At 44.2% G+C, this 27,907-nt stretch overlaps 1 protein-coding gene and 1 non-coding gene across 4 annotated transcripts; both read right to left on the bottom strand.

The window, feature by feature from the left end:
• Positions 1–507: 507 nt before the first annotated feature.
• On the bottom strand, positions 508–25,190 carry NTPCR (nucleoside-triphosphatase, cancer-related). Of its 3 annotated transcripts, XM_069484553.1 has the most exons (5): positions 25,063–25,190; positions 20,223–20,385; positions 19,520–19,616; positions 6,727–6,936; positions 949–1,078 (listed from the first exon to the last, which is right to left on the bottom strand). In XM_069484553.1, the coding sequence occupies exons 1-5, from the start codon at positions 25,094–25,096 to the stop codon at positions 1,010–1,012; spliced, it is 573 nt and encodes a 190-aa protein (XP_069340654.1). In that variant the 5' UTR covers positions 25,097–25,190; the 3' UTR covers positions 949–1,009. The 3 variants fall into 3 exon arrangements, with proteins under 3 accessions (XP_069340655.1, XP_069340654.1, XP_069340656.1); XM_069484554.1 differs by lacking the exon at positions 6,727–6,936 and having other exon boundaries at positions 508–1,078; positions 19,516–19,616; XM_069484555.1 differs by lacking the exon at positions 6,727–6,936.
• Positions 25,191–27,318: 2,128 nt separating this feature from the next.
• On the bottom strand, positions 27,319–27,460 carry LOC138393536 (small nucleolar RNA SNORA61). The gene has a single exon (XR_011235215.1). It is a non-coding gene; the product is annotated as a small nucleolar RNA SNORA61 (small nucleolar RNA).
• Between the last annotated feature and the right edge of the window lie 447 nt (positions 27,461–27,907).

Here is a 27,907-nt window from a genome sequence, read left to right as displayed (position 1 = left end):
GTAGCTAATGCAAATTGCTAAAAAAAAAAATCCTGGAAATTCACAGATCTTTATCAAAAAGGACTAAAAATACTGAGCTGTTTAATCACTCAAATACCATCAACCGCTTGGAGGGAAGTTTTTATCCTTTATGAATTCTAGAGTTTCAGTGGTCTTTTCTGATTTCCTACTTTTTCTGCTGTGAGCCGAACTGTACCTTTCTATACGATTCCTCCTGATGAACCCACGCTCCACAGTGTCGCATGGAAAAGTTGACAGTTTTCTTCCACGGTGTGCATGACTCTCCTCAGATGGCAGTCACTTCCCCCTTTTTCTGGAAAGAAACTAGGCATAGAAAGCTTCAAAACTGTGCCCAAGTTAGCCACAGCCCGAGCTCTCGTCGTCTGGCCTGCCCAACAGCAGATGGTACCAACATTTCTCAAGACTGAGTATTTCCCCCACACAAGGACTCGTGTCTGTAACCATCAGAATTTCTATATGTTTATTGGCAATAAGCAAACAATAAGAGATTGGGCGGGGGAAGGAACTAAAACGGTTTTCTTTTCAAATAACAATTTTTAAAAATCAAATAACTTATCACTTCAAGCTGCACGAGACTGCAGCTGCACCTGGAGAGGAATTTCGCTGTCGTGACGTGCAAAGTTGATTAGGCAGCGGGCTCCCCTCTCCCCCTGCCCCGAGCACATTTATAAACTGCAATGGGGGCAAATTCCTTCTGATACTCTGAAGGCCGTTTCTCATCTCCTAATTTACCCAAATCATGTGCAAGACTGCACAAGGAAATAAACAGAAACCCTTAAGTATAAATAACCCACAACGGATTGTTAATCTTGCAGTCAATCCGGCATTGAGGCCAGTTTGATCTTTAAACATTTTACAGGAAACAGCTGTCAAGCTTTCTCTGGAAAAGCCCACAGGGTTCCATAACCCCCAAGGCACAGAGCCTGGGCAGGCCCCTCTCGAGCCGGGGCACTTCTCCACGTGCAGAAGGCAGGAACGCACACCGTCTTCACCTCCTGCTGCTCTGCACACTCGTCACGATATCCGGCAGAAGGCGGTTTCTGTTTTCCTTGGTGACCTATGGGACGAAGCAAGAGAGCAGGCTTCAGAGCTCGTTTTCTTTTCTGCAGCCTTGTGATAAGTGATTTTCCAAAAGGAAAGCCTGGGGGGGGGGGCGCCTAGGAGAGGGTGAGGTATGTTTTGTGACCCAGGGAGCAAGCCTGGGTCCCAGCAGCCCTTGAGACAGGACAGGTATCACCGAGCCCCACCATCAGCTTCTGCAAAGTGACAGCAGGAAAAGTGAAAGTGGGTTTGGGTGGTGGACAGATTTCAACCACGGGAAGAGCTGTGACCGGAGCCCTGCCTGGACGCACGACGGGAATGCAGGTGGGACAGGGCCCCTGAGCACACCTGCCCTGCCCAGAAGGAACTGTCTGAGCGAGTCGGGAGAACCCACGGCCCGGCCAGGCCCAGGAAAGAACCCAGAATCCTGGGATGCTCTATTCGCCTCTCCACAAATTTAGCGAATCCGAGTGTTGGAAGGGCTTCTGACCTAAGTCGATGGTGCCTTTGGAAAATGAGGAAGTGGAAACCCAGAGGAGTGAAGGAGCCATGGGACATACTGTTCCCCAGCTCCCTGATGCCAGCCTGTGTCCTCTTATACTGTTACAAAAACAAAAGTAACAGAGCTAACCCAAGCTTTGCCCGACAATCTGCTTTTTATTTTTCTTTGCTTCACTATACCCACAGTGCCAAAGAGTGCCCAGGGTGAGGGCAGGGCCGCCTCTTCTCCCACCACCGTGCCTTCCTGCCTGACCCCACACCACCCATCCACTCAACACACGCTCCTGGGCCAGGTGCGGCGGATAGAGACGTGCTTTCAGTTTTTCCCCGTTCAGCATGGTGTTGGCTGTGGGTTTGTCATATACGGCTTGTATCATTTTTAGGTCAGTCCCATCTATGCCTATTTTCTTAAGCGTTCTTATCATAAAAGGGTGCTAATGTTTGTCGAATGCTTTTTCTGCATTTATTGAAAGGATCATATGGTTTGTTTTTGCTTCTATTTATGTGGTCAATTACATTTATAGATTTGTATATGCTGAACCATCCCTGCATCTCTGGGATGAAGCCCACTTGGTCGTGACGGATTATTTTTTTGATAAGCACCTGAAATCGTCAGTTTGCTAGGATTTTGTTGAGAATTTTTGCATCTGTACTTATAAGGGATATTGGTCTGTAGTTTTCTTTTTTGTTGCATCCTTTCCTAGACTTGGTATCAGGGTGACGCTGGCTTCATAAAATATGTTGGGGAGGATTTCTTCCTTCTCGATGTTGTGGAATAATTTCTGCAAGATAGGCACCAGTTCTTCTTTGTAGGTCTGGTAAAATTCAGGTGTGAAACCATCTGGTCTGGGGCTTTTCTTTTTAGGAAGGTTTTTTACTGCTGCTTCAATTTCAGTACTTGATATTGGTCTGTTCAGGAATTCTATTTCTTCCTGATTGAGCCAACCCATTGACCTTTAATCTAGAAGTGGCAGATGAGCTGCCAACTCTGACTTTGCATTACGGAACAGAAGTGCAAGGGCCCAAAGGACAGCATCAAATTCCTGGTGAGATGAAAATAGTTTATGTCATGCTTGGTGAGCCAAATCAAAGGGAAATTGAGACCTAGTACCCATTATTCTCATGATCCTGAAATCCACAAATTAAAACTAAAAAAAAAAAAAAAAAAAAACAATTGCTTTATGGAAAAAGCAAGTGCAGGTGGTTCTGAATTCAGAATTTGAAAATAGGTTTTGGTTATATTAACATTTTTATAAGCTAGAAAACCAAATAATTTCTAAGAATCTGAGCTTTTATGGGAAAATCACCTGAATAATTCCTATTAATGAAGGCAGCAATGCAACAGGATTACGCTAATGCTCAGGCTTTAGAATCAGCCAGACCAAGGTTTGAGTCCTCTCTCTACCAACTAGTAACCGAATGACCTTGGACAAGTTATATAACCTCTCTATGCCTCACTTGTCTCATGTATGAAATGGAGATTATGGTGCTTATTAGCTCATGAGGTTACCATGAAGTCTACAAATACTAATATAGTGGCAGTACTAGCAAAGCACCTAGCACCAGGTAGGTGCTCAATGACTAGCAGCCACCTTAGTATTCCATATAAATGCTCCACAGGCTCCAGGTCTCTCTTCTGCCCCGTCAACAGGTATATGTTTTCCAGCATTCCTATCCAGGAGGTATTTCAAAGGAAAGAGAGTGAAATATGCTTTCTAAATGCCACTAAGATGACCAAACTCTTAACATTTTTGTGAGAAGTTACTAGCAGGGATAAAAAAAATTTTTTTTTCATGTTGTTAATTAGAAAACTATGAAAAAAGTACATCCAGCTCTTTCCAGTGATCTTGAACCAACAAAGACCTCCATTTCTTGCCTCTATAGCATTAATAGTATTATTAAATGTTTTTTCACAATTAGCCTCAAATAATGAAATACTGAAAGGTTAAAAACAAAAACAATTTTCAGTGGTTATATTTGGAGAGCAGTAAACCCTGGAAGAATGAGACAAAAAATTTGAGTGAACTTCTGAAAGAGCAACATAACCTTCAAGAAGGTCACTGTCTATACCAAACCTGCAACATGGCCGAAGTTTCTACATTACCAAGACTATCCTTCTACTGACCCAGAAGACAATCCTTAAAGTCAGAATATAAGCAGGACCTGGTACTGTATCTGTGTCAAGCAGATAAGTGAAGTGCTGTCTCACAATACCTAGGCCAACCAAGATGGAAAGACAAACTTATGATATCCCCCAACTCAGATTCTTGTTAAAAAAAAAAAAAAAAAAAACCACGAGGAGGGGGGAGGGGACAGAAGAGACTGAGCAGAGTGTACAATCATTGATCATAGTAAACAAGCCAGGAGACAGTGAGGTAGCACGCAAGCAGCCTGCAAAACCAGATACCATCTGCACACTGCTACCAAGAACATGTACATCCCATGGTCTAAACGCCAGGCTTAATCATACTATGTGGCTGCATGCTTCAAGAAGATCTAAAGTTGCCATAACATCACTGATGCCTTATGACATTAACTAGAAGGCAGCAAAATCAATGATATACTCTCATAAAAACTCAATGGGATACAATGGTAATATCCTCTTAGAGTTCTTAAAAACAAACAAACAAATTATTGAAGAAATAGTTAAGTCACCTGCTATGGTTTGAATGTGTCCTCCAAAGTTCATGTGTTAAAACTTAGCCCCAGATGCAACAATGTTGAGAGGTGAGATGTTTAAAAGGGGATTAGGTCATGAGGACTCTGCCCTCTTTAACGGATTAATGCCGTCATGGCCAGGAGTGGGTTAGTTACTGCAGGAGTGGATCCCGGATGAAAGGATGAGTTCAGCCCATCTTCGCACTATGCATCCTCACCCAGTAGCAAGAGAAGGCTGTTCCCCACCCCTTTACATAGCTTATATCCTTACCTGGAATACTCTTCCTTTTTTTCCCCATTGCCTCCTTCAAAAACCTACCCAAGAACCACGTCCTTTGGACATCTCTCCTTACTCCAAGACTACATCTAATCCAACCCTTAAGTTTGCAGATAAAGAAAATGAAGTTCTTCATTTATAAAACAGGAACAAAGGACCACACAAATCCCAAAGCAGCACAAAAATAACAGCGTATGTCAGCCCCTATCTCTTACATAATTAACTCAAAGCTAATCACTTTATTTACAGATCATTAGGAGCAATGATTACCTTGCCTGGAGAATAATTTCCAGTGTTAGAGGAGGAAATGTGGTATTAACCTAAGATATGTTTATTTCTGGACATAACAGTCAACCCCCCCCCCCTCAATCCCTGCTTAAGACTATTAGATTAGATTAGCGTGCAGAGATAGCCAACCCCCGGAGTTTAACACCAACAACTACCCCTAGTCTTCCAGCCTGGAAGCTATCTGATCTGAAAACTAATTTTCCTTCATGATCTTTCACTATTCATTGCCTCAATTTCCACAGAAACTCTATAATTACAACCAAAAATTCTAATGTGGAAGCCATGCAAAGCAAGAGTCAGAGAGGACAACAGAAAACTCTAAAAACAAGAGCTCCACGGACTTTTCAAGGATGTCACTGAAGATTGACCTCTCGGGGCTCTTAGGTCTCAGCTGAAATGTCACTTTTTGGAGAGACCCTTCCTTGATCCCTCTCTCTCTACTCCTGCCCCCAACTACCACATTGGCCTGGTTTCTTTTCTTTGCCTGTGTCAGTATCTGAAATTGCTTAATTTGCCTGCCGACATTTTTGGTATCCAGCTCTTCCACTAGAACGCAAGCTCCATGAAGGCACGAACCTGCTCAGTTTGATTCACCACAGTATCCCCAAGACTGAGAATGATGCCTCGCACACAGATGCTCAAGCAGCATTTACAGAAGACTGAATGAATAAATAAATGAAAGAATGTACACATTTTCCCAAGTCTGGCTGGCGTAACCCTAACGGTTGTTTGTTGCTACAACCCAGGATACTTCGGTGGCAACATGTGGATGTCCTATCAGGGCTAGTGGGCCGTGGTGACATTTTAACCAGTGATTACAATGATCAGTGATGTAAGGTGCTCATGGTACTTACTCTCTACTCTCTCTGACAAGAGTGGCCCTGCCCGCCTGACTCATTCACTTGTCACTTGCAGGGCCAGGGGTCTTTTAAACCGAGGGGTAGGGGGGGTAGGAACAGAGCTCAGCCAAGACCATGGCTGTCACTGACACACAAAGTAAGGTGGAGTGGGCAAGACAGTGTACAACTGAGAAGGAAACAAAGAGACAATGGTGAGAGAAAGGCAAGGATTCAGGCAAAGAGCCAGCAATGCCACAAGAGTCCTTGTACGTGTCTCAGACACTGCCACTGACTAACGTGCTCCAAACCCTCATCTCACAGGTGGTCTAGAGCAGTGCTTGCTTCTCAAACTGCACGGGGCCTAAGAACCCCCTGAGCACTTGCTTAAACAGAGATCACGGGGCCCGTCCCCCAGAGAGCTGGATTCTTTAGGTCAGGGCAAGGCCCACACGTGCACACGTCAGCTGCCCGTGGGGCCAGTCTGCAGCCTTGACACTAAGCAGCAGACGCCACAGCTGCGCCACCTACCACAGCAGCCGCACGTGGCCACTGAGCGCCTGAAATGCGGCTGGTGTGACTGAGAAACTAAATTTTCAAGTTTATCTAATGGATTTAAACATGAATAGCCACAGGTGGCTACGGCCACTGTGCTGAGCAATGCACACACACGTCTGTATCCTGTGGGAGGCGCCGCGGCCGCCCTTCCCCACGAGCAGAAGTGGGGCAGTTTAAAAGGGAAACCTTTAAAACCAAACCGTACATATTTGCCTCTGTAGCCCAACCCGAAGAGATGTGCTTAGAACAAGCACCTTAGATCCAGAGATTTTGATGCCGGAGAGGTCCCGGCGTCTGGCGGGAGACGGGGAAGCAGAAAGCAGCCGGAACAGCTGAGGGTGCTGGCGGCTCCCCTGCCAGTGAGTCTGTCCTTTCATCAAGTAGAGGTATAGCTTAAGTTCTATAAATTTCTATAAAATTAGACTCCCCCATAGTCCAGCATGGTGGGGGGGTGGTAATTCAAAGCCAAAGATACAATTTAGAGCTGTCTGCTGTTTCACATCATCTGCTCAAAGCCCACAGGTAGGGAGGGCTGGCTGTACTTACGCTAAACACCTGCACGTCACTTCTGTTTCTTATTTCTTCCACAAGGGCCAGCGGTTTTCCTTTAGGGACCGGGATCGTGCCAAGAATTACAGTCCCCGGGGTGGACAGCGTCTGACGAACCGCCTGGATGAAAGGCTGACTGAAGAGCTCCATCTTCCCAATCTCATCGATGACACACACTCTCTGCCCGGGGCTGCCGCTGGAGCCTGCCTGAGGATGACAAACACATTCGATGGGACACCAAAGTCACCTTAATCAAAGGGCCCCTGGGCCCCACCCCCAATCATCCACAAACCAAGTCACACCAGTCACACCAGGCTGAATCAGCTACACTTTGGAAGTCAGAGACAGTTCTCATGGTCCAAGAGGAGCAAGTAATTGCAGAACTAATCTAGAAGGGCTCCCTTGGACATTGCAGCACCCAGAAAATTCAATTCCCTGACTCACCAAATTTTTCTTGCAATTTTTATTCCTCTAGAATGATTCCAGTAATGCCAAGCTTTATATTTATATACACTCAGAAAATAAGTGTATATAAATACACCCAAATACCTCAGGTTTAAAAGAAATGAGACAGCAAGCCTGGAAGCCCTTATTAATAACACTGGCCTCTTTTTAAAAAAAATTTTAAGTCACATGAGATTCCCTGTCTACAGAGGAGATATCTGCCACAGGCAGATGCCTGTGTATTGCATGATGTGGTCATAGGAGCTGGTACAAAGAAGTGAAAATTAAAAGGAAAGGAGTCTTGGTTAAAAGAAAAAAAAGTTCACTACAGTTGTGCTCTTTAAAACTCAGATTCCCTTTCTAATGACTTTATTCCAATTCATAGCCATTACTTCCTTGAAAATCGCACTGGGAACAGGCGTGCCAGCTGGCCTCCAAGACTTACCCTTGTGTAGTCCCCTCCCGTGCAGTACCAGGGTTGATCTGTGTGCCCACTAGAATATGGCAGAAGTAACAGCACGTCATTTTTGAAATCAGGTAAAAAAAGAATGCTATTTCTGTCTTGGGCTCCCTTTCTCGAATCTCTCATTCTGGGGAAGAGAGGTGCCATGTTTGTGAGGACGCTCAGGCAGCCAACGTGGTCCATGCGGTGAGTCACTGAGGCCTCACGCCAGCAGCCAAGGGGAACCGAGTGTGCCAGCAACCACGTGAGTGGGCTCAGAAGCAAGGCCTTCCCAGTCAAGCCTCAGAGGACCACAGCTCCAGCTGACAGTCTGCAGCCTCCTGAGCCTCAGACAGAACCACCCAGCTAAGCTGTACCTGGATTCCCGATCCTCAGAAAATGCATAAAATAATAAGCATCTGTTGTTTTAAGCTGCTAAAATTTGGAAGTAATTGCTTACACAGCAACATAGAGCTAATACACATGTCCTCTCTAGAAAGCCTTCCTAGAGAAAGCTAATGAGACTTTGCTTGGTCCTTCCATACAAGGGACATAACAGAACATACAATAAACACTTCAATGAATGCTGAATAACAAATACATTTTTTTATTATTTTTTTATTTCAGCTCATTATGGGGGTACAAAAGTTCAGGTTATATATATTGCCCACGCCCCCCCATCCCCCCTGAGTCTGAGCTTCAAGCATGTCCATTCCCTAGACAGTGCCCATCGCACTCATCACGTAGGTATATACCCATCCCCTCCCCCCACCCCCATCCCCCCAAGTCAGAACTTCAAGCGTGACCATTCCCCAGACAGTGTGCATTGCACTCATCAAGTAGGTATACACCCATCCCTTCCCCGCAGCCCGCACCTCTGTCTGATACCCAATTGGTGTTATTCCCAAATGTGCACTTAGGTGATGATCAGGGAAACCAGTTTGCTGGTGAGTACATGTGGTGCTTATTTTTCCATTCTTGGGATACTTCACTTAATAGAATGGGTTCCAACTCTCTCCAGGAGAACCAAAGAGATGCCATATCACCGTTACTTCTTATAGCTGAGTAATATTCCATGGTATACATATACCACATTTTTATGTGTTTGTACAAATGAATATTTTGAAAACTGTATGTAAAGCTGATTTACAAAGCATTCTTCACTATGGTTCTTAGACTCCTTAAATAATGACAGCAGGCCGGGCGCGGTGGCTCACGCCTGTAATCCTAGCACTCTGGGAGGCCGAGGTGGGCGGATCGTTTGAGCTCAGGAGTTCGAGACCAGCCTGAGCAAGAGCGAGACCCCATCTCTACTAAAAATAGAAAGAAATTATATGGACAGCTAAAAATATATATAGAAAAAATTAGCCAGGCATGGTGGTGCATGCCTGTAGTCCCAGCTACTCGGGAGGCTGAGACAGGAGGATCCCTTGAGCTCAGGAGTTTGAGGTTGCTGTGAGCTAGGCTGACGCCATGGCACTCACTCTAGCCTGGGCAACAAAGTGAGACTCTGTCTCAAAAAAAAAAAAAAAAAAAAAATAATGACAGCAATACAGTCCCAGAGGGCACGCCTGAGTTAAGCTAGATTTTGCTCAAATTCTAAAAGCAAAAGCAACGTACGGTACAGTGTGGCTGGTGGGAGGGGGCACACTGCAACTGGTGGCAGCCAGTGACAGATGGGCTGCGGTGCCGGATCCCAAAGGCCTGAACGGTACACAGAGGGGTGAGGATTTTGTCCCACAGCTGAAGGGGTCTAAGCCAGGGGTGAATCCAAGTTGTGCTAGAGAGACTGACAGCTGTGTGCAGTCAGGACCACATGTCAGACAACTTTTGGAACAGACAAAATGAGATAGTGGGGTCCAAACTCCAGGTGTGATGGGAGGGAAGCATTAGAGTAGTGTTTTCCAGACTTTTACATAAGTGGTACTCTATTTCCCTACTTAATGTACACATATGAAATACTTTTCATTCATTTTATTAGCAGAGAGACCAAGAAGGGGTCCACTGCAATTGCTCAAGAAAGGTCTGAACAATCGCCAAAGTGTTGTGTTCCCGACGCACTTCATTTTTACCTTTCTGTAGTGTTATCTATACACACGCCTGACCTGCCCTCTTAGAGCAAGGGCACGTGTCGTCACCTTTGCCTCTCCCATGGAGCTAGCTGAGGCTCCGGGACAAAGAAGTGGAAAGTTACAGGGGCAACACTGCCCTCCGCTGGTGGGGCTGGGGTGGAAAGAAAGAAATCTGTGCAGTGAGTCACTATTTATTCTAGGATTTTTCTTCAAAAATGAATGCCAAAGTTGGGAGAAATAAAACAGCCATCAGCCACCAATCTGTGACCACAAAAACAGACAATTCCACAAGGTTTCTGTCTTCACGGGAGTAAGCCACTCCAACTGACCTGACTCTTACCAGGGATATTTTGCTGCCTCTAGAAAAAATGAATAATTGTAAATGTCATCTTTCTGGAGGCTACGATCTGAAAGCCAAATAAAGCTCTATTTTGGCATTAGTTTTGCAAGGTGCCAAATCAGACAGGAGAAGCGATATGAAAGAATATGGGTATATCCATGCACGTGCACACGTATTTGAGTGTATACATGTGGGTAGTCGAATGCACATGTCGGTATTAAACACACGGCACAACCAACCTTCCTGCAATCCTCTAGATTAGAACATTCACCAATGACAGCTCATCTGTATTATTTAAGTTTCAGCACAAAGCTATCTGGACACACACGCACATATTTTCTACCAATTAAAAATGTTCATTTTAAAACCCTAGCTTATATAAAATCCTCATTCTGTCTAGAATGAGGGACTTTTATAATTGAGGAACTTCAGGAATCTCAAAAATAAGTCTTTAATTTTTAATAAAAAGATTCAAGTTATTCATATTCAGCTGAGATAACGTCAGATGCAGAGCCACTGTGAGGCCTGTCAACACGCCGCTTGTTTTTCTAAACATGTATTCGAGAGCCTAAAAAAGAACCACTACTGTGATCAATACTGTTTTATTTCTATATAAATTCAAGCAACTTTAGAGGGAAACAAACAAGTCAGTGAACAAACATTGACCCCGTTTACATTTTCTAAATTCTGAGTGGATAAAGACACAGCCTGCCAGCACTAGAGGCCCAGGTGTGAAGTTGGTCAGGAACCTGTTTCCAGGTGTGGGAGATGCTGAACGATCTAGAGTAACCCTGAAGCTGCCGGGGTACGGAGCACGTGCAGAACTCTCTTGGTTACAATCACGGAGCACACGCCATGTGGGGTGCACACGCCATGTGGGGTGCACACGCCATGTGGGGTGCACACGCCATGTGGGGTGCACACGCCATGTGGGGTGCACACGCCATGTGGGGTGCACACGCCATGTGGGGTGCACACGCCATGTGGGCGGGGCCCTTTACTCCCCTGACACCCTCGTCCCGGAGGACAGCAGAGGCGCATGGCTTCCCAGGGCTACACTGCAGTCCTTGTCACTCACCAGCCTTCCTGGCCACGCCCCTCTCAGGCTGACATTTCAGCTGATTATAAATTTCCAGTCACAAAGAGTGAGAAAAACTTCTCCATGCACAGCACACTTCTAGTTCCCTTGTTCTGGGAGAGAAGATATTTCCTTGAGACAGAGTCCTAAAATGGACCAGCCAGTGGTAAGGGAAGCTATGAATAATTTTATAGCGTTGGTTACACTCCTCTAGTCTGCTTTCCAGAAAGATGAGATTGTCTCAGAGCAAGTATTTTCATATCACAGTTGTACCAGGGACCTAAAAATAGTGTGACTTTCTTTCTTTTGGTCCTTTGTTTATCTTTACATGTACTTTTAAAAATGCGAAGAAAATGTAAATATAAGATATTCAGTTTCATTTAACCAAAATATTGAACCAAGAGCAAGCTAATTAAAGTGGTCTTTGCCTTATTCTGAATTATTTGCATAATAAATATTTCTGGTGGCATTAATTTTTTTGTTTTTGTTTATTTAAATATCAGATACACAAAGACTGGTTTCTGAGCTTGCCTGTCTAGGATGGCAAGTATTTAAAGTCATGAGAGGTGCCAGGGGGCGTTTGGCAGAAATTAGGAAGCAGAACTGCAGCCCTTCCCCCAAACAGCCATAAGTTCTGGGGAAGCAGAAAGGCACATGGTGATAACAGCGGCCACCTCTAAGCCAGCCCACGATTCCTCTCCCCCTCTAGTTACTAAATGACAATGCAAGGCTCCAGTCAGACTCTGTGTTTCTTCTAAGCCTTCTGGTTTCAGAATCCCTGCGCTGTCTGGTGGCACGTGGACTGTGGCACCCAGGGGCACGCAGGACAAGATGTCTAGACCGGTTTGCACCCTGCAGCCATTCCTTGCCCACTGAGGCACACTCTGGGCAGAAGCTGCTGCCCAGTCACACCAGACAGCCCCACCCCAGGGCTCAGACTAGTTCTGAGACTCTTCCTGGATGTCCCAAGTGGCTTTGGGGGGCTCCCCCACATGTGATCAAAGAGCACCCGACTGGCACTTGTGGTGTTTTTCCCAGCTCCAAGAACTATCCTGGCACTGGAACAGCATCTACTGGCTGCCCGTCAGCCCAGCAGATGGAGAACCCAGGACCCCTTGTGTCCCCAGTGCCTGGGGACCAGCCTGGGCATTTGGGCTCCTGGACTCCATGACAGATGACAGCCGCACTCTGGCCCTGGGCTTCCTGGCAAACACAAATCAAGCTGTGACGGCAGGCTGCCCCCAAGGCACTGCCACCCCTCACTCACTCAGCTCAACTCTCGCTGTGCTTAGCACCCTGGAGGAGCCAGGGGCGCCGGCACTGTACAAGCATCATCGCGTTCAGTCCTCCCAGCAACTTCACAGGGCAGGTATCAGCATTTCCATTTTACAGACGAGAAAACAAAGTCAGAGGTTAAGTGACTTCCCCAAAGTCACTGAGAGCACAGTGACAGAGCTAGCGTCAAATCCAAGATCACCTGACTCCAAAGTCCCCTTCCATACCCTGTGTACATGCCTGCACACTGTCACTCTGAAATAAGGAAAGAACTGTATCTAAGAAATCCAGCTACCCGTGCAGAAATTGCTTTTTTTCTACAATGAGAAGGAACAGAACTCTAGTTTCCAGGAATCTACAGAGGCATAAATACAAAAACCTCAATTTATTTGGAGGAGTCATATTGCTCTAAATTACTCAAAAAGAACCATATTTTGGGTGTGAGAAAAATTACAATCACCAGCAACCTCTCATCAAGCAGGCACAGAGAACGGCCCACTGTAGCAAGCAGAGGGACCTCTAGGGACCTCAAGGGACCTCTACTCCCTGGCAGGGCCACACCCTGGGCACATGGCAGAAAAGCTACGACCGGGCATCCTAATCCCTGCCACCGCCTTATCACCCGACAGTGTTTACAAAAACTAAATCTTTAAAAAGAATTTTTCACTTCTTTTGTAAAAATTTTAATCAACATTTAAACTTCAGACAAATGTTTGGTATCTCTGATGCCTGGTATCATTTTATTAGAAATTGTCTGGAGGAGAAAAGTGATTGTTTTTGCTGCTGTAAAATGGTGATGACTTTTCTAACTAACAGAGGTTACAGGACACAAATAGAGAGAAGCACAGCTTAGAGCAGGAAAAAAAAAAAAAATCAACCATTATGGCTTTTTTTCGTTCAGCTTTTCAATGTATAGTAATCTTATGTTTGTTAATTACTGCTCACCTTGTTAGAGAAAGTATTTCAAAAGAGAGTAGTTAAATATGCTGGCCAGTTAAAGCCTCAAGAGAAAATTATTTTTATCTTAAGGTGATCTAATAAAGTTCAGATAAAATTAGAGTTGGCTAGGGGAAATCCGATAAGGAGGATATGTATGGTCTTAAAGTATCTCCCTACTCACTGCTCGTTGGTTTAAAAATAATTGTAACTAACAGAGGAGAAACTGAACAATTCCTTGATCAGGTAATCAAAATTAGTATCATCGAACACCACATGGCTCCAGATAAGATAGTCATGAGAAATGTCATGAATGTCACCATTAATGTAGTATTCCAGCTGCCTCTGGTCAGGAGGAAACATCAGAAAATCTCCACAAGAGGAAGTTTCTACTAAAATAGAACTGTACTGTTCAAAAATGTCAATGTCCTGAAAGACAAGGAACGACTGAGGAAATGTTCCAGATTAAAGGAGGTTATGGGGATGTGATAACTGAAAGTAACACTTGACCCTAGACTGGATCCGGAACTGGAGGAAAGGAAAGGTGAAAAAGCTCATTGTTGAATCGGCTGACAAGACTGGCAAGCCAGCAGTTGACTTAGGTATTTTCTCAATGTAAAATGTACTGAGGTTGATACCAATATCGATTATGTAAGAGGATACCCTTATTTTTAGGAAAAACATACTGAAGATTTAGGAGTAAAGCACCTTGATGACTGCAAGACATTCTCAAATGGTCACCTCCCACCCACAATTTATATATTTATACAAACATAAACGCGCACACACAGAGGGAGAGTAAGCGAAAAATAAGGCAAAGAGTAAAAATGACAAAAACAGATGACTCTGGATAATGAGTACACAGGTGTTCTTGTACAACTCTTATTCTTGAAACTTTCTCTGGGAATAAAATTATATCCAAATGAAGTTTAAAAAAATTGGAATCAGTACAAGAAGAGAAAAACGCACACGTGTACACTTTCTCAGTATCAGAGTCAAGAAAAAACCAACTCCTCTGGTGTGAACTTCCTTCTAATGGAGAGTGGGGCTCTAGACGAATGTGTATGGGAGGCGGGAGGGAAGCGAGGGTTGGAAACGGGACAAGGCAGGTGAGTAAAACGGAAAAAGGCAACAGCTTACACAAACTCAGCCGCACTCCTGCTCCGGTGCACGCAACCTTTCTGTGTCGCTTGAGAGCGGGCTGCGAGATGCACGAGGGGAAGGTGTCCCAACCCAGGCAGGCGACAGCCTGCGCCACATCTGACTCCGCAGGGCCTCCCCAAGGCCAGGGGTGTGAAACAGCGAAGCCTCAGCCCTGCCCAGTGGAGACTGGGGAGATTACCAGTAAGGTTTGCCAAGACAGATCCTACAAAATGAACTGCAGGGCCAGCCTCACAGTGATTCAGTTCATACTCCTATTATGATTCTCTGCAAGAATGTCTTTCCTGACAAATTTAAAATTGATTTCTATGTTTGCACCAGACAGCTTTTCATTTCCCTGGCTGATCCTACAATATAGACGCGTGATCACGAGGCAGAGAGACAAAGTGAGGGGGCAAGAAAGCCACAAAGGCCACCTCTGCCAACCACAAGGAAGGAGATGCTAGAGCAATGCCAAGGGCTCTTGCCAACATTTCAGGAATGAATTCTGACTATAACTTGATTTTTCTAAACTCTTCCTAAAACCCAGTGGCCTGAAACACTAAGTGTTTCAAAAAATAATTTTTTTAGGAGTTAAAAATTATAATTTTCCCTAGATAGGAGTCCTCTCACCTTCAAGTGAAGTTTTGAAGATTTTCTGAAGCAAAGTCTATTTCAGAATCAAAAGCAGATCCTGTTCTCAAACACAAGTATACTTTAAAGCCTTATTTTGATCAAAACAAGGAAATATAAGGTTCAAACTATGCTGGTTTTCACTGGGTATTCTGATTCTAGCTTACTATTCCCTTCCATGGATCTGTGTGAAAAAACGATACCCTTCAGCCTGGAAAACAAGGCTTCGAGTAGATGGCCTTTGTCCTTTAACACATTATAATCCATTGTTATCTTTTTGTGCGAGTGGAAGATACACTGAAAACCAATAAAATGTTAAATCTTCCCTCGCATCAAATTTTAATAAAGCTTTCAGTGTAGCTGTCAAAAAGACCATTATGAAAAAGGCCAACATTATCCTATCAGCCTTGATCATTAGAAAACTGAAAAAACAATCCTAATTACAGTAGCATCAGAAAACAGAACAGTCCTATGAATAACCTTACCAAGAAATGGAGAAAGAAAGAAAGGAGAGAGAGAAACTATGTTTTTAGCTGGGCAGAATGAAGATTTTCTGAAATAAGAGTCTTTATATCCAAATAACTATAGTTTTATATAGTTTCAATCATTCCACAGAAGGTATTTTTTAATGGACAATAAAATCTTGATTCTACAGTTCATGCCGGCTCCACCACTTATGAGTTATGTGTCCCTGGTTAAGTTACTTCCTACTCCTTGCCTCAGTTTCCCCATCTGTACAACAGGAATACAGTGATGGTGTTCTGAGGATCAAGTGAGTTTGTGCCGAGCACACAGTTTGCATTCAGTCACAGTCAACTACTACGCCTACTGCCCCGCCCACCACCATTACCGCCAACATCACTGCAGTTTGGAAGAAGGAACAAACAAGAATGAATAAGACAATTTTCGAAGAATAATACAAATAATTACCATGGCAATTAAAATAGTATGGTACTGATGCAAGAATCAAATAGCTCAACGGAAGAGAACAGATAACCCTAAAAACACATACACAAGTATATTTTAATATAATTAATGATGCGTATTAACCTAATTAGAAATGGGTTAACGGATGGTTTTAGTAAACTAAGTATCTGAAGAAAATCAATTGAGAGTTTCATTGTATATTGCATTCAAAATAAATCCAGATGGATTAAAAACATAAATGTTTTTTAAAAAAAATCACAGAAGAAACATACAGGTAAAATTTTATATTAATTTGGAATAGGGACAGACTTTATGTTAAAGAAAAGAAATCACCAAAGTAAAGTGAAAAACTGAGAAAAGCAGAATCAATAAATATTAGAAAGGTTATCTGTCTTATAAAAGGTCTCTAAGTCGAAAAAAAGGGAAGAACAATGAATGAACAATTTAAAGAAAACATCAAATAAACAACTGAAAAACAACCTCATTAGTAACTAAAAAATGCGAATCTAAGCAAGCCTGTGTGTTTCAGTATAGAAAATCAGCACAGCGCTCAGTGCTGGCAAAAGTGCAGCAAAACAAACATGCTCATGCACGGGCAGTGGGACACAGAGTGACACAACCGTCACAGCAGCACCAATAAGACCCTGAGAGTTCACACCCCTCCACCCAGCACTTCCACTTTGAGACCCTTCCCAGGGAACCAATCACAGCCAGAGAAACAGACTCATACACAGAAGGTATTTGCTTTAAAGGCCACTCACAGTGGTGAGACAGAACCTAAATGCCCAACCCTGAGGGAGTAATAGTTAAAGAAGAAAGCGCACACCACGAAATGCGGTGCGACCATTAAAGCACCCCAGCTTTGAAGATTATCATGTCGTGAGACCCTTTCCATGTCCCGCCACCACGTTAAGGGAAAAATAAATCAAGCCTATAAAACTACATGGAGCATTTCCCTGATTTGAATGGCTGAATAAATACACTAGGCACAGAGAAGGAACAGAAATAAAACATGCTAACAATGGCTAACTTGGTGATGAGATTAAGTTATTCATATTTTCTTTTTTATTTTTATTTGTTTTTTTTTTTTTTTTTTTACAAATTTTCTAGCATGAGTATGTAGAACCTTAATACCCAGGAAAACAATAAATGTTAACTTTTTACAGAAAGACAGATGTTACCCATAGAATGAAAAAAATCAGCAACAGTCAACCCTCCTAAGGGCTTCCTGAAAACTCTCCCGAGTCTAGAATGCCGGCCAGTCGCATACCTTTATTTCTCTTGGTGCCCATGACAGTCTGGCTCGGTCTCCACTCCCATCTGAGGAAATGCACCCAGAGCACCTCTGTGAGGGGGGCCCAGGTCTGGCCTGGGCATCCTCTCTGCCCTGCCCCTGCCCAAGCTGCATGCCAGCTCCCAGCCACGTTCTTACTGCCCTGCGTGCAAACAGCCACAGCCCTGCTGGCCCGATCACACAAGTACTTTTCTTAACGTTTTTTGTGTATTTAAAAAAAAAAAAAAAAAAAAACTCAAACTTTCACCCCTGGTGAAATTTCTTACACACAATAGTAATTTCCTCACTTAGTGTCAGAGTTTGTGTTTGCACAGGTGCAGGGCATTATGAACCAACACACTGTACACACCCTGAATAAAGGGTTTCTTTCACCTGCCTGCACGTGATTTTTAAAGCTTCCAGTTTACTTGGTCATTTTGATTGCCAATATTAAAAACCATCTGTTTATCTTTCCTACTTTTGTTGCCTAAGTTACTTTGGTTTTTCATTATAAAGGCAAAACACTAATTCCTTGTCCTTTATTCATCCCAATAAAATACATGTGACAGGAGAAAAAATTCTGCTCCTGAAAAGAAATCCACGACCCTGCCTAGGGGAGAGTCCCACCTACAATGTGAATGTCCGCATTTGGTAATCAGAACATAAAAATTGGGATAAGTATGCATTTCTTTATTTTTTAATTAAAAAAGAGATTCAAGCTCTTGATCCAGTCGGCACATGATCTCTTATATAATCGTGCAGCTAGACATTAAGCACCTGCGTGCACACTCTTCCCCCAGGATTCAGTCTGTTCTGTCTGAGCCCGGTAAGTAAAATCAATTCTTTGTATTGATCCAGTGCCCAAAGTCGGGATTTCACTTGGAATTTCATCTGAAGTATTTCGCTTGTCTTTTGAATGTTTAAGTAGAGTGGTTGTATTTGATGGGAGGAGAAAAGAACCATGTTCTCTGTTCCCACACAATACAGTGATCACAACGGTCCCCAGCACAGGAACAGAAGGAAAGTTCCAGGAGGAAGGAATCAGGAAAGAAGGATGTGGGAAGAGGAGACAGGAGAGAAGGAAGCAAAGGAGAACGGGGCAGGCTCTGAGAAGCAGCAGCCTCCTATGGAAACAGACCAGAAGATACTGCCAGCCTGCTGAAGGTAGAGGCTGTCCTCAGCAGGCTACAGCTAAAATCTTCAGCAGCCACTGGGCAGGCTGGGCACTCACATATTTTGGTTGAGCTCTGAATGTCAAGGAACAGACAGGCAACGATCTAGAAAGACAGTGTGCCCACCAAAGAAAATGGAAAGTGCCAAGGGCCGCAGGCTGGCATGACCCTGGCACGTGTGGGCAACGTGACTGAACCAGCATGGCTGGGGAATGGCGAGATGAGGTCAGAGGGTAGCAGGGCCAGATAGAGTAGGGCCTTCCACGCCACTGGAAGGATCCTGGACTCTATTCCTGGTGCCATGGAAACCCCTAGGTTTTTAATTGGTCCTTGAGCCAGGTCTGTACCATTCAATTTTCACAAGAGTAAATCAAAGTAGTAGGTCTATCATAGATTAAATGAAACCCACATTCCTTAACATGATCCACAAAGCCCTACATCTCAGGGCCCCACCCACCTCACCAACCTTACCTGCTCCTGTCCGAGGGCTCTGAGGTCTCAGTGTTTCTGTTCCTGCCATCTAGAATATTCTCCCCAGACTCTCCCTAATGCTTTCTCCCTAAGATTAGGAGATTGAATGCTTCCCCCTCAACCCCCCCAAAAAACCATGTTTAAATGTTTGTTAAAAAAAGTAATACGGTGATATAATGTGTTAGGTGCTCAGAGAATGTGGGAGGCATTCAATAACTACTGACCATTATGTTCATATAATGACATTTTCTCTTGCTAAATGTTTGTTGTTCTGTGAAACCAAGTAAGATACAAATGTGGGGAAGACAAAGAAAAGACCTATCTTTGGGAATGCTGGTAGCTGGGCAACAGAGCCTTCACAATATAAAATATTTCTACGTGCTGAATTTATAGGAATTTACTTGCAGCTCAGAGTGATAGCAAATTTTGTTACATATTCTTAAGACTCAATCACTTGAAGACTTTTAAACTATAAAATACAAAACTGGCTTCTCTTTAAGAGCAAAAGCCATTCTGTCCCCCTGGCCAGCAATTCCCACAACACACCAGGAGCAGATGGGCTGAAAAAGCAGGAACCACATACTCACAGTCTTCAAGACGGGAAGCGCCAAGTGCTCAAACGAAGTGACATCAACCACGTACTGTCCAACTCGGCACTCGCGTTTTCCAGGTGGAGGGTCTAATCTAAATGAAAAGACATTCTTTGTTGAGAGGTTCCTGTATTGACCCTTGGTTTTTAGCTGCCCCACTGAGCCTCTGGCATCCTGCCTACGCTACATCACCCTTAAAAATCACCTACACAAAAAGTGGTGGTGTGCGGGGCTGATCTGACTCAGTTTCCTCTCCAGTGTCTGCACCTTGCAGTCACGATGGCAGGGCCATCCTGGGACTCCAGGCAGCAAGTGCATCAGCTATGTCTGAAAAGTGGCACTAGAGACAGGGCTAAGAATCAGAAAGTAAAAAGAGTGTATGACTCAGCAGCATAAGTTTTAAGTGAAATAGGACTTTTTTATACTCGTTTTTCATAGGACGGTCTCATTCTCTGTTTTTGTTCCCTGAGCAATCTCTAAAGGCCTGTGATTCTTCAGGACAGACGCGATCGTCTGGCTCACCGCTGTGCCCGGGGAGGGGCGCTCAGCCTGAAGGGACAGCAGGGTGCATCCAAGGACCCAACAGGGTGTCTGCTTTTGGTGAATTTAGCTCTTGCTGAATTGGAATAGAAAAGCTCCCAAGACACAGATGGAAGGACAGCTTAGATTATAAAACACTACAGAAATGAAATATCAGTACCCGACTCTGGATAAAGGCCCCCGAGTGCCGGACAACGTGACGACATCGAATCCTATTCTTCTCCCTCCCTGCCTGACCTCTTCTGTATAAAATCCATCAACAGGCACACCAGACGACTTTAAAACCTCACTGGCTTTCTGGATCAATGTTGTTTTTCCAACCCCTAAAACAAAAGAAGAAAGCAAGCCAGTTAGGAAGTGCTCCTTTGCTAGAGCATGCGCAGCACTTGCTGATTCTGAGAGTGCAATTATGGTGGGAAGAGAAATGGGCTGCAAATGGACGTTATGAATATTAATTTCACTTTAATTTTGATTGCTCCAGGTGTTAATTTTTTTCTTCTTTGAGACAGAGTCTTGCTCTGTCACCCCAGCTAGACTGCAGTGGTATCATCAGCGCTCACTGCAACCTCAAACTCCTGGGCTCAAGCAACCCTCCGGCTTCAGCTTCCCAAGTAGCTGGGACTACAGGCACGCATCACTGTGCCTGGCTAATTTTTCAATTTATTTTAGTAGAGACAAGATCTCACTCTTGCTCAGGCTGGTCTCGAGAACTCCTGAGCTCAAGCAATCCTCCTGCCTCGGCCTCCCAGAGTACTGGGATTGCAAGCGTGAGCCACCATGCCCAGCCACGGAGTTAAAAATTTTTAATCTCAAGTAGAAACAGGCATCATAAAAATACGAATGATATCTTCATTTTTTTTTTTTAAGTCTCAAACATTATTAGTTCTGTCACATATACAATCCCAGAACCAAATGGGTGGTTTTTGGATGACTTTGCAACTTGCATCCTATGAGACAAGCTTCTGTTTTCTCCTAGGTTTACCGTCCTCACTTTTCCAGCTAAAAAGCAAAACTGGTCATGCTTGGGTCAGAGGCTGGGCACTTTGGGACTTCAACTTTCAAGAGATTACGGATCTACACTCAACTGGGAAAATCACTTCACTCCTCCCTGGATTTACAACGCCACATCTCTTGAAAATGCATCTATTAAACACCAAGAATGCCCCTAGAAATGGTCACTTTTAAACTTTTTCACAAGAGTAATCCTATGAGGTTCTCAACCTCTTTCAACATCACCTCCTCCAGGGTCCCTAAGCATTCCTTCGCGTTACCCCAAGACCATACGTTTCAACAGGGGCCTTTATCTCTCACCACAAATTTTTCGTATATGAGCCTTGTTCCCAATAAGTAAGTGGCATCAGGATTACCCAAAAATGGAAAGAGAGGGAAAACTTCTAGCAGGTCTGCAATTGAGCTAATTTGAGATACTACAGAGTTGCAAACCATGTTATTTCTATGGCTACCCACACAGAGTCGGCAGGGCTCTCCAAGATGCCTTTTAAGCTTCCTCGAAATAAAATATGATTATTCACATTTAATGTATCTCTCCTTCAAACCTCACACTAAAATAATGGCATCTGGCCTTCTGGAACATGAACAGCAACCCAAGAGGATTCCAGCTACAGCGAACCACAGAGAACATGCGGCTGGTAAGATAACTGTGTAGAACATAAAATGACAAAGTTCTAATCCCAGTTCTGTCCCTCAGTCATGAGTGCTTTAGGGAAGTCACCTGAAGAATCTGTTTAATGCAAGCAAGTGGCACTGTTGAATGTGTAAGCTGGTATTCCTCTGCGGAAGGGGAATTTCAATGTGCCTACCACAGCACCTAGCAATTCTATGACTAGGAATTCCTTCTCAGTAAATAATCAAGTAACAGTACAAAGATGTGTAAATTACGATGTTCACTGCAGAATTCTTTATAATAACAAAACATTGAAAACAACCTAAATGTTGATCAGTAAGATAATGTTAATTGATGGCACCACGTATATAATAGCACATAAATACCCAAGAATACCATGCAACCATTTAAAAGGAATACCATTTACTTATATTTATTAGCATGGGAAACAGACCACAATATATGAAAACAATATGTGGGAAAAAAGCAGATTAAGTAACAGCAGAAATATGTAGTACTATTCCATTATGGTTTTTAAAAAGGTGACGTATGTATGTGTTTACAGAAGAAAATTCAAAAAGAATACAGACAAGATTTACAGCGTTGATTTCTGTAGGTTGGAATTTCATGTGATCGTCACTTTCTTCCTTAAAGCTTTCTTGATTTTTTTGTTCTTATACTGAATGGGTATTACTCTAAGAAAAAACAATGCTATTTGTATTTTGAAAAAGATAAAATGGAGCAACTGTAATGATTCCTGTTCACAGAGGGTGTGCTGTAGGGACTCGTACGTTATGGAGATCATAGTATAGCAATAAACAGGAAGCATTTGGGTCAAGTCCCTTCTGGCTTCTTCAGCTCTAGGAATCTTCTTTCAGTTAATTTTTTCATCTTCATTAGTTAAGCTGCTACCCCAGTGCTTCTACACTGGCTAAGGTGACCTGTGCTGCAGGTGACCCCAAGATGACAGCTGCATACCCTGCACAGACAACAGCGAATCAGAAGGCTCCACCATTGCTTTGGTTCTGGCTCTCCCCTAAGCAGACCCTCAGATAAAGACTCCAGTGTAGGCAGTTTAACTTGAGAAGTGACAAAATGATGCAGTGGTAGGGAAGAAAGTCAGGGAAGGGAAGGACACGACCACAGGTGCATTAACGAGCCAGTTACCATCACGGGCAGCTGGCGCTTCATCCCACTGGGGAATCCTAGGAGATAATTTAGGGCATGTGGCTCACATTATCCCTTCTGAGGGGTGAGAAACGGGGAGTTTATCCACTAACTTCTACCAATCACAGGGTGAAGGCTAACCCTGGGGGACAGGAATTCTTTGGTTCTTCCGGTCTTCCCTGTGTGCAGGCCAAGTGTGGTCTAGTGACCAGAGAAAGCCCTCCAAGATGAGTCACAGGTGCGGACAGTTGGAAGTCTGGAAAAATGCTAAGTACCAGGGCACTGAGAGTCGATGCAATAGAAAGTGAGCTCTTTAAGAGGATACATTACTTGATGGTCTGAACATGTTGAGAAGATTTAGACAGAGGCAGAGTTTGGTATAGAGTTGGTGTTAGAAAGAAACCAGGCAAATGAAAACACCAGACAGTAACTCCAAATGGCGCAAAAAGTGTGTATAAAAGAAAAAAATTATAGACTACCACCTGGCTCTGTCGTGATTAGCTTTTACACAGTCATAATACTGCAAACAATGGCCATGGAGCTAAAGAAAGTTACACTACATTAGGAAGAGAAAGTGGGTGGGTTTGAGGACAGGTTTAAGAGAGCATTTGAGTCTTTCTTTTTTTTTTTTTTTTTTTTTTATAAGTTTTTTTTTTTTGTTGTTGAGACAGAGTCTCACTTTGTTGCCCAGGCTAGAGTGAGTGCCGTGGTGTCAGCTTAGCTCACAGCAACCTCAGACTCCTCGGCTTAAGCGATCCTACTGCCTCAGCCTCCCGAGTAGCTGGGACTACAGGCATGCGCCACTATGCCCGGCTAATTTTTTCTATATAGATTTTTAGTTGTCCATATAATGTCTTTCTATTTTTAGTAGAGACGGGGTCTCGCTCAGGCTGGTCTCGAACTCCTGACCTTGAGCAATCCACCCGCCTCGGCCTCCCAGAGTGCTAGGATTACAGGCGTGAGCCACCGCGCCCGGCCAAGAGTCTTTCAACTATGTGTACATAAAACTTTGATAAAGAAGGAAGCAGAAAGAGTCAGCAAACACACAGGTGTTTTGGGACCAGCCTGCTGAGTATCAAACTGCATTTCAAGTTTCAAATAAAGCACTGACAAACCAATTTTCAGAGGGCAGTTCTTCCCAATATTTGGGAGTGCCTTTGGATATCAGACATTTCTTAAACCACCCTGATCCTCCTAACCCCCTGCATCCTATCCCCCCTCATTGCCTGGTAAAATAAATTCCAAAGTTTGCAATATTAAGTGTAGCCTTTGCTACCTAAAGCTAAACATAATCATCAAAATAAAGTGAAAGAATTCTAGGCCTAGGGTTACAATCTTTGACACCTGAACCCGCAACCAACTTCAAAATCAGACCTGTCCTGCAAACAGGGTGAAGAAACCACTTTCTCCACTTAGCTCATCTTCTTTAGCCTATCTGATGATGCCACTACCTTTCTGCTCTTCTTCTAGTAGCCTGATACATGGGTAGCGCCTCGATTTAAAAGCATTTCCTCCTGCAGTCTCTCACTTGACCTCACATTATCCCATCTCGCAGATGAGAACCCCACAGCCCACAGGGTTGAGGGAGGGCGCGGGGACAGCTACAGACGTGGGCGGCTGAGAGGGATCCTGTAGGTACAGGCTTCTCTCCACCTGCGGCCTCCTCCGTGGAGGCAATTCAGGGGGTGAGTGAACTTGGATGAGTGGGGAGGGTGGGGGGGAAGGTTCTATCTTCACTTTTGTTATCCTTCAACTGAGGTTTGCCACTTCTTTTTATCATGAATGTAGGCCACGAGCCACAGTGACGGGAGCACCTGTTGACTGACTATCTAGCGTCAATAGAAACCAGGCATCTTCGCATCAATCACGGCTGTTGCAGACCTCAGATACCGTTTGCACAGACCACAGCTGCGAACTACGGAAGTTACTGCCGCTGCCGCCGGACCTAGGCGTTTCGTGCCTCAATAAAGAACCCGCACAGCGCCCCGTAGCAACTTCGTCCAAATCCTACCGACCCTGTGTCTCTAAAATCGCATTTTCTGGGAAGAGTTCATAGTCTCCAGACTACCAGGCCTGTCACTTAAGTTGGCAACATTAAAGCACAGAGCCCTGGAGCCGGCCGCGCCTATTCGAGATCACCGGGTCGCCCCCAGCCCGCGCGCCCCTCACCCGCTCGGCCTCCTGGAAGTGGAGACCCCGGCGGGGTTACCTGGGGGCCCCGTCAGGAACACGTGCCGGGCCATGCGGGTGGACGGGAGGAGAGGGAGCCGTCAGGGTCGCAGTCGGAGGTCGGGGTCGCGGTCCAGGTCAGGCCCGGGCCGGGGTCGTGATCCAGGCCCCGCCCCCCGGTTGTGCCCCGACCGGAAGCACTGCCTTTATCCCCGCGCATGCACCTCCACGCCCCGCCCCCCGGGCCTGGTCCGCGCGTGCGCACTCCGCCCTCGGCCTGTGCGCAGGTGCAGCCTCTATCCGTAAAATGCCAGGAGGGTGGTGGTCCAGTCCCCTGGGGGCACCTGTAGTCTTGACCTCAGTTCCGGGCTTTTGTGAGTGTTTGCAAAGATAAGTACGTGAGGATGTAAGTTACAAAACCGTTGCTGCTCAACGCCATTATCCAACTTTTGCCTGTGGGACCCAGACCTGGGAACTGCATTTCCCCAGGCTGCAGGGACAGCCCTGTAGAAGGGTCCTGGACGCATTCCTCTAATAGAGGACTTGCTAATTCCAAGTATTTGCCCAGTGTTCCAGCCATAGCTGCAGAGTAGAAGCACTTGGGAATTTTTAAACTTGCTCTCATGCCTGGACTCCACTTCCAGAGACACAGATCTGTCAAAAGACAAAATTACAACAAATTTAATAAGATCTAATTGGCTTTTCTTACAATCTAGAATCAGGCAATACTTTATTATATACAATAAAATATAAATATAAAATAGAATAAGTGTGCCAGCGAACTGAGCAGAGGAGGTTGGCTTTATGTGCAGAAAAGGGCTGAAAAAAGTAGAAACAGAACAAAAAGCAGAGTGGTCATTTCAAAGTTATTTCCTTATAGGGCGGGAGAGGACTTCATTATTGCGCTAACTCAGGTTGACTGGAATCTGTTTTTTAGGAAAGCTGGCCTGCCCATTTTAAAGTTCAGTTTGGTTACCTGGCACTTACTTAGCACAAGTGATTCCATCTTGGTTTGGTCTGGTCTGCAGGGGCCCAGTGCAGAAGACTGGTCCAAAGCAATGATCTCCCAGAAGCCTTGTTTAACAGGAGTAATTGGTCTAGGGCAGTCCTGAGCATGCGTATTTTTTTTTTTTTTTTTTAATTTCCAAACTCCAAAAAGTTTGTAAAGTCTTCTGGGGTTGAGAACCCCTGGTGTAGGCAGACTGTCCATCTTCAGCCATGCATAGGAAGCCAGTGTCCCTTTTTTACCTTCACACTGAAGTGTAAACCAATGCAAGACCCAGCTGGAGGACCTCCTCTCGCAAAGAATTAAGTAGCTTCCCTGCCTCACTTAACCACTTCAAGTGTTCCAGCCAAGGAAATGAAGTGGCAGATTTACCTTGGGCCAGATTTACGTGTAAACTCTTTCAGTCAAACATCTATACAGTTTGACTTAGGAGCGATCGTTCTTCATCCTGGCTGAGAAAGCAATTCAGTAAGTGCTCCACTTAATTGGTTTGTGCCCACACATGGACCGGCTAGTTTCCGTTTAGCCTGCAATATATGCTAGTTCCATGGCCTCAGTGTCTTGCTGCTTAAAAAAAAAGAAAAGTCAGATATGCACAATATAGCTGTCACCATCATTTCTGCGTTTATAATGCTATATTATTATAACAGTCCCTTAGGGAGGTATTTGTTATCCCAACTGGTAATATTAAGGCCTTTTCACCTCTGTTATTTTACACCTCCCTGCAAATTGTAAACTATAAACAACTGATGTAGCAAAGCAAATCCATAGGAAGAGCTTCCAAAATAAGAAAGACAGAAAACCTGTATTTAATCATGGGTATCTCTTGTATCAAAAATATTAATTTTAAATGTTAGTTGTACAGCATTGACGATCACTAAAAAGTTTGGATTTGCAAGGGTCACTAGAAATTGGGTTATTTTCTTTTGATGCTATACCTGGAACTCTGGCATTAGCTTAAGGAGCTCAAGCATAGAATCCAGATGTAGAGAATTGATGTCTCAGAGAACAGAAATAAAATTCTTTTATAATTGGATGTTTTTAATCCATTGAAAACTAATTATCTGGGTGGTATTTACATGGGTATCTTCACTTTATGATTGAATACTTTTAATTTGTACAGTTTCCTCTATGTGTTGTTATACATCAATAACAACATAGATTAAATACTTTATTAGAGATTAACAGCAAAAGAGAGGATGGCATAAATAGGAACAAATTTTAAAATGAATAGGATATTAAGTACTGTACCATGCTGAATCTAACTTCTTTTTTTTTTTTTTTTTTTTACCTTGTTTGAAACTAGCCCACATGCTATATACCAAACTATAACACTGCAAGGCCAGCTTCAGTATTACTTTTCCTCCTTTTACGACCACCAAGACCGGTGTAACTTCTGCTTATCTAATCACCGTCCTATGGACTGAATGTTTGTGTCCCCCCCCCCCCCCCGCCCCCGCAAATTCATATTGTTGAAATCCTAACCCCCAAGGTGATGGTATTAGGAGGTGGGCCTTAGGGAGGTAATTAGGTAATGAGAGTGGGGCCCTCATGAATGGGATTAGTGCCCTTACAAAAAGACAGGAAAGAGCTTTCTTTTACTTTCTCTCTGCTCTCTGCCATGTGAGGGTACAAGGAGAAGACTGGCACCTGTAGACCAGGAAGAGGGCCTTCACCAAGACCCAACCACGTTGGCACCCTGATCTTGGTCTTTCAGCCTCCAGCATTGTAAGAAACAAATGCTGTGTAATTTAAGCCACCCAGTCTATGGTACTCTGTTATAGTGGCCTCAGCTGAGACACAAGGTAGAATTACCTTAGGAAGAAGTCATTCCAGTTCTTTCTTCCTGCAGCACCTGGGTACAGCCTCTGTTTTGACA

This window comes from Eulemur rufifrons, chromosome 11, assembly GCF_041146395.1.
Source record: "Eulemur rufifrons isolate Redbay chromosome 11, OSU_ERuf_1, whole genome shotgun sequence".
NCBI classification, from domain to species: domain Eukaryota; kingdom Metazoa; phylum Chordata; class Mammalia; order Primates; family Lemuridae; genus Eulemur; species Eulemur rufifrons.
The sequence above is the reverse complement of the archived record's forward strand: the minus strand, read 5'-3'. Positions and strand labels throughout refer to the sequence as shown.

What these genes read in the sequence shown, in the direction of transcription:
- NTPCR (XM_069484553.1), bottom strand. Translation starts at nt 25,096, where the DNA reads ATGGCCCGGCACGTGTTCCTGACGGGGCCCCCAG. An exon ending in CGCTTCCCGTCTTGAAGACT is followed by an intron (nt 6,937 to 19,519) that starts GTGAGTATGTGG and finishes TGTCATCCTCAG; the next exon opens with GCAGGCTCCAGCGGCAGCCC. An exon ending in GTGACGTGCAGGTGTTTAGC is followed by an intron (nt 1,079 to 6,726) that starts GTAAGTACAGCC and finishes TTCGTCCCATAG; the next exon opens with GTCACCAAGGAAAACAGAAA.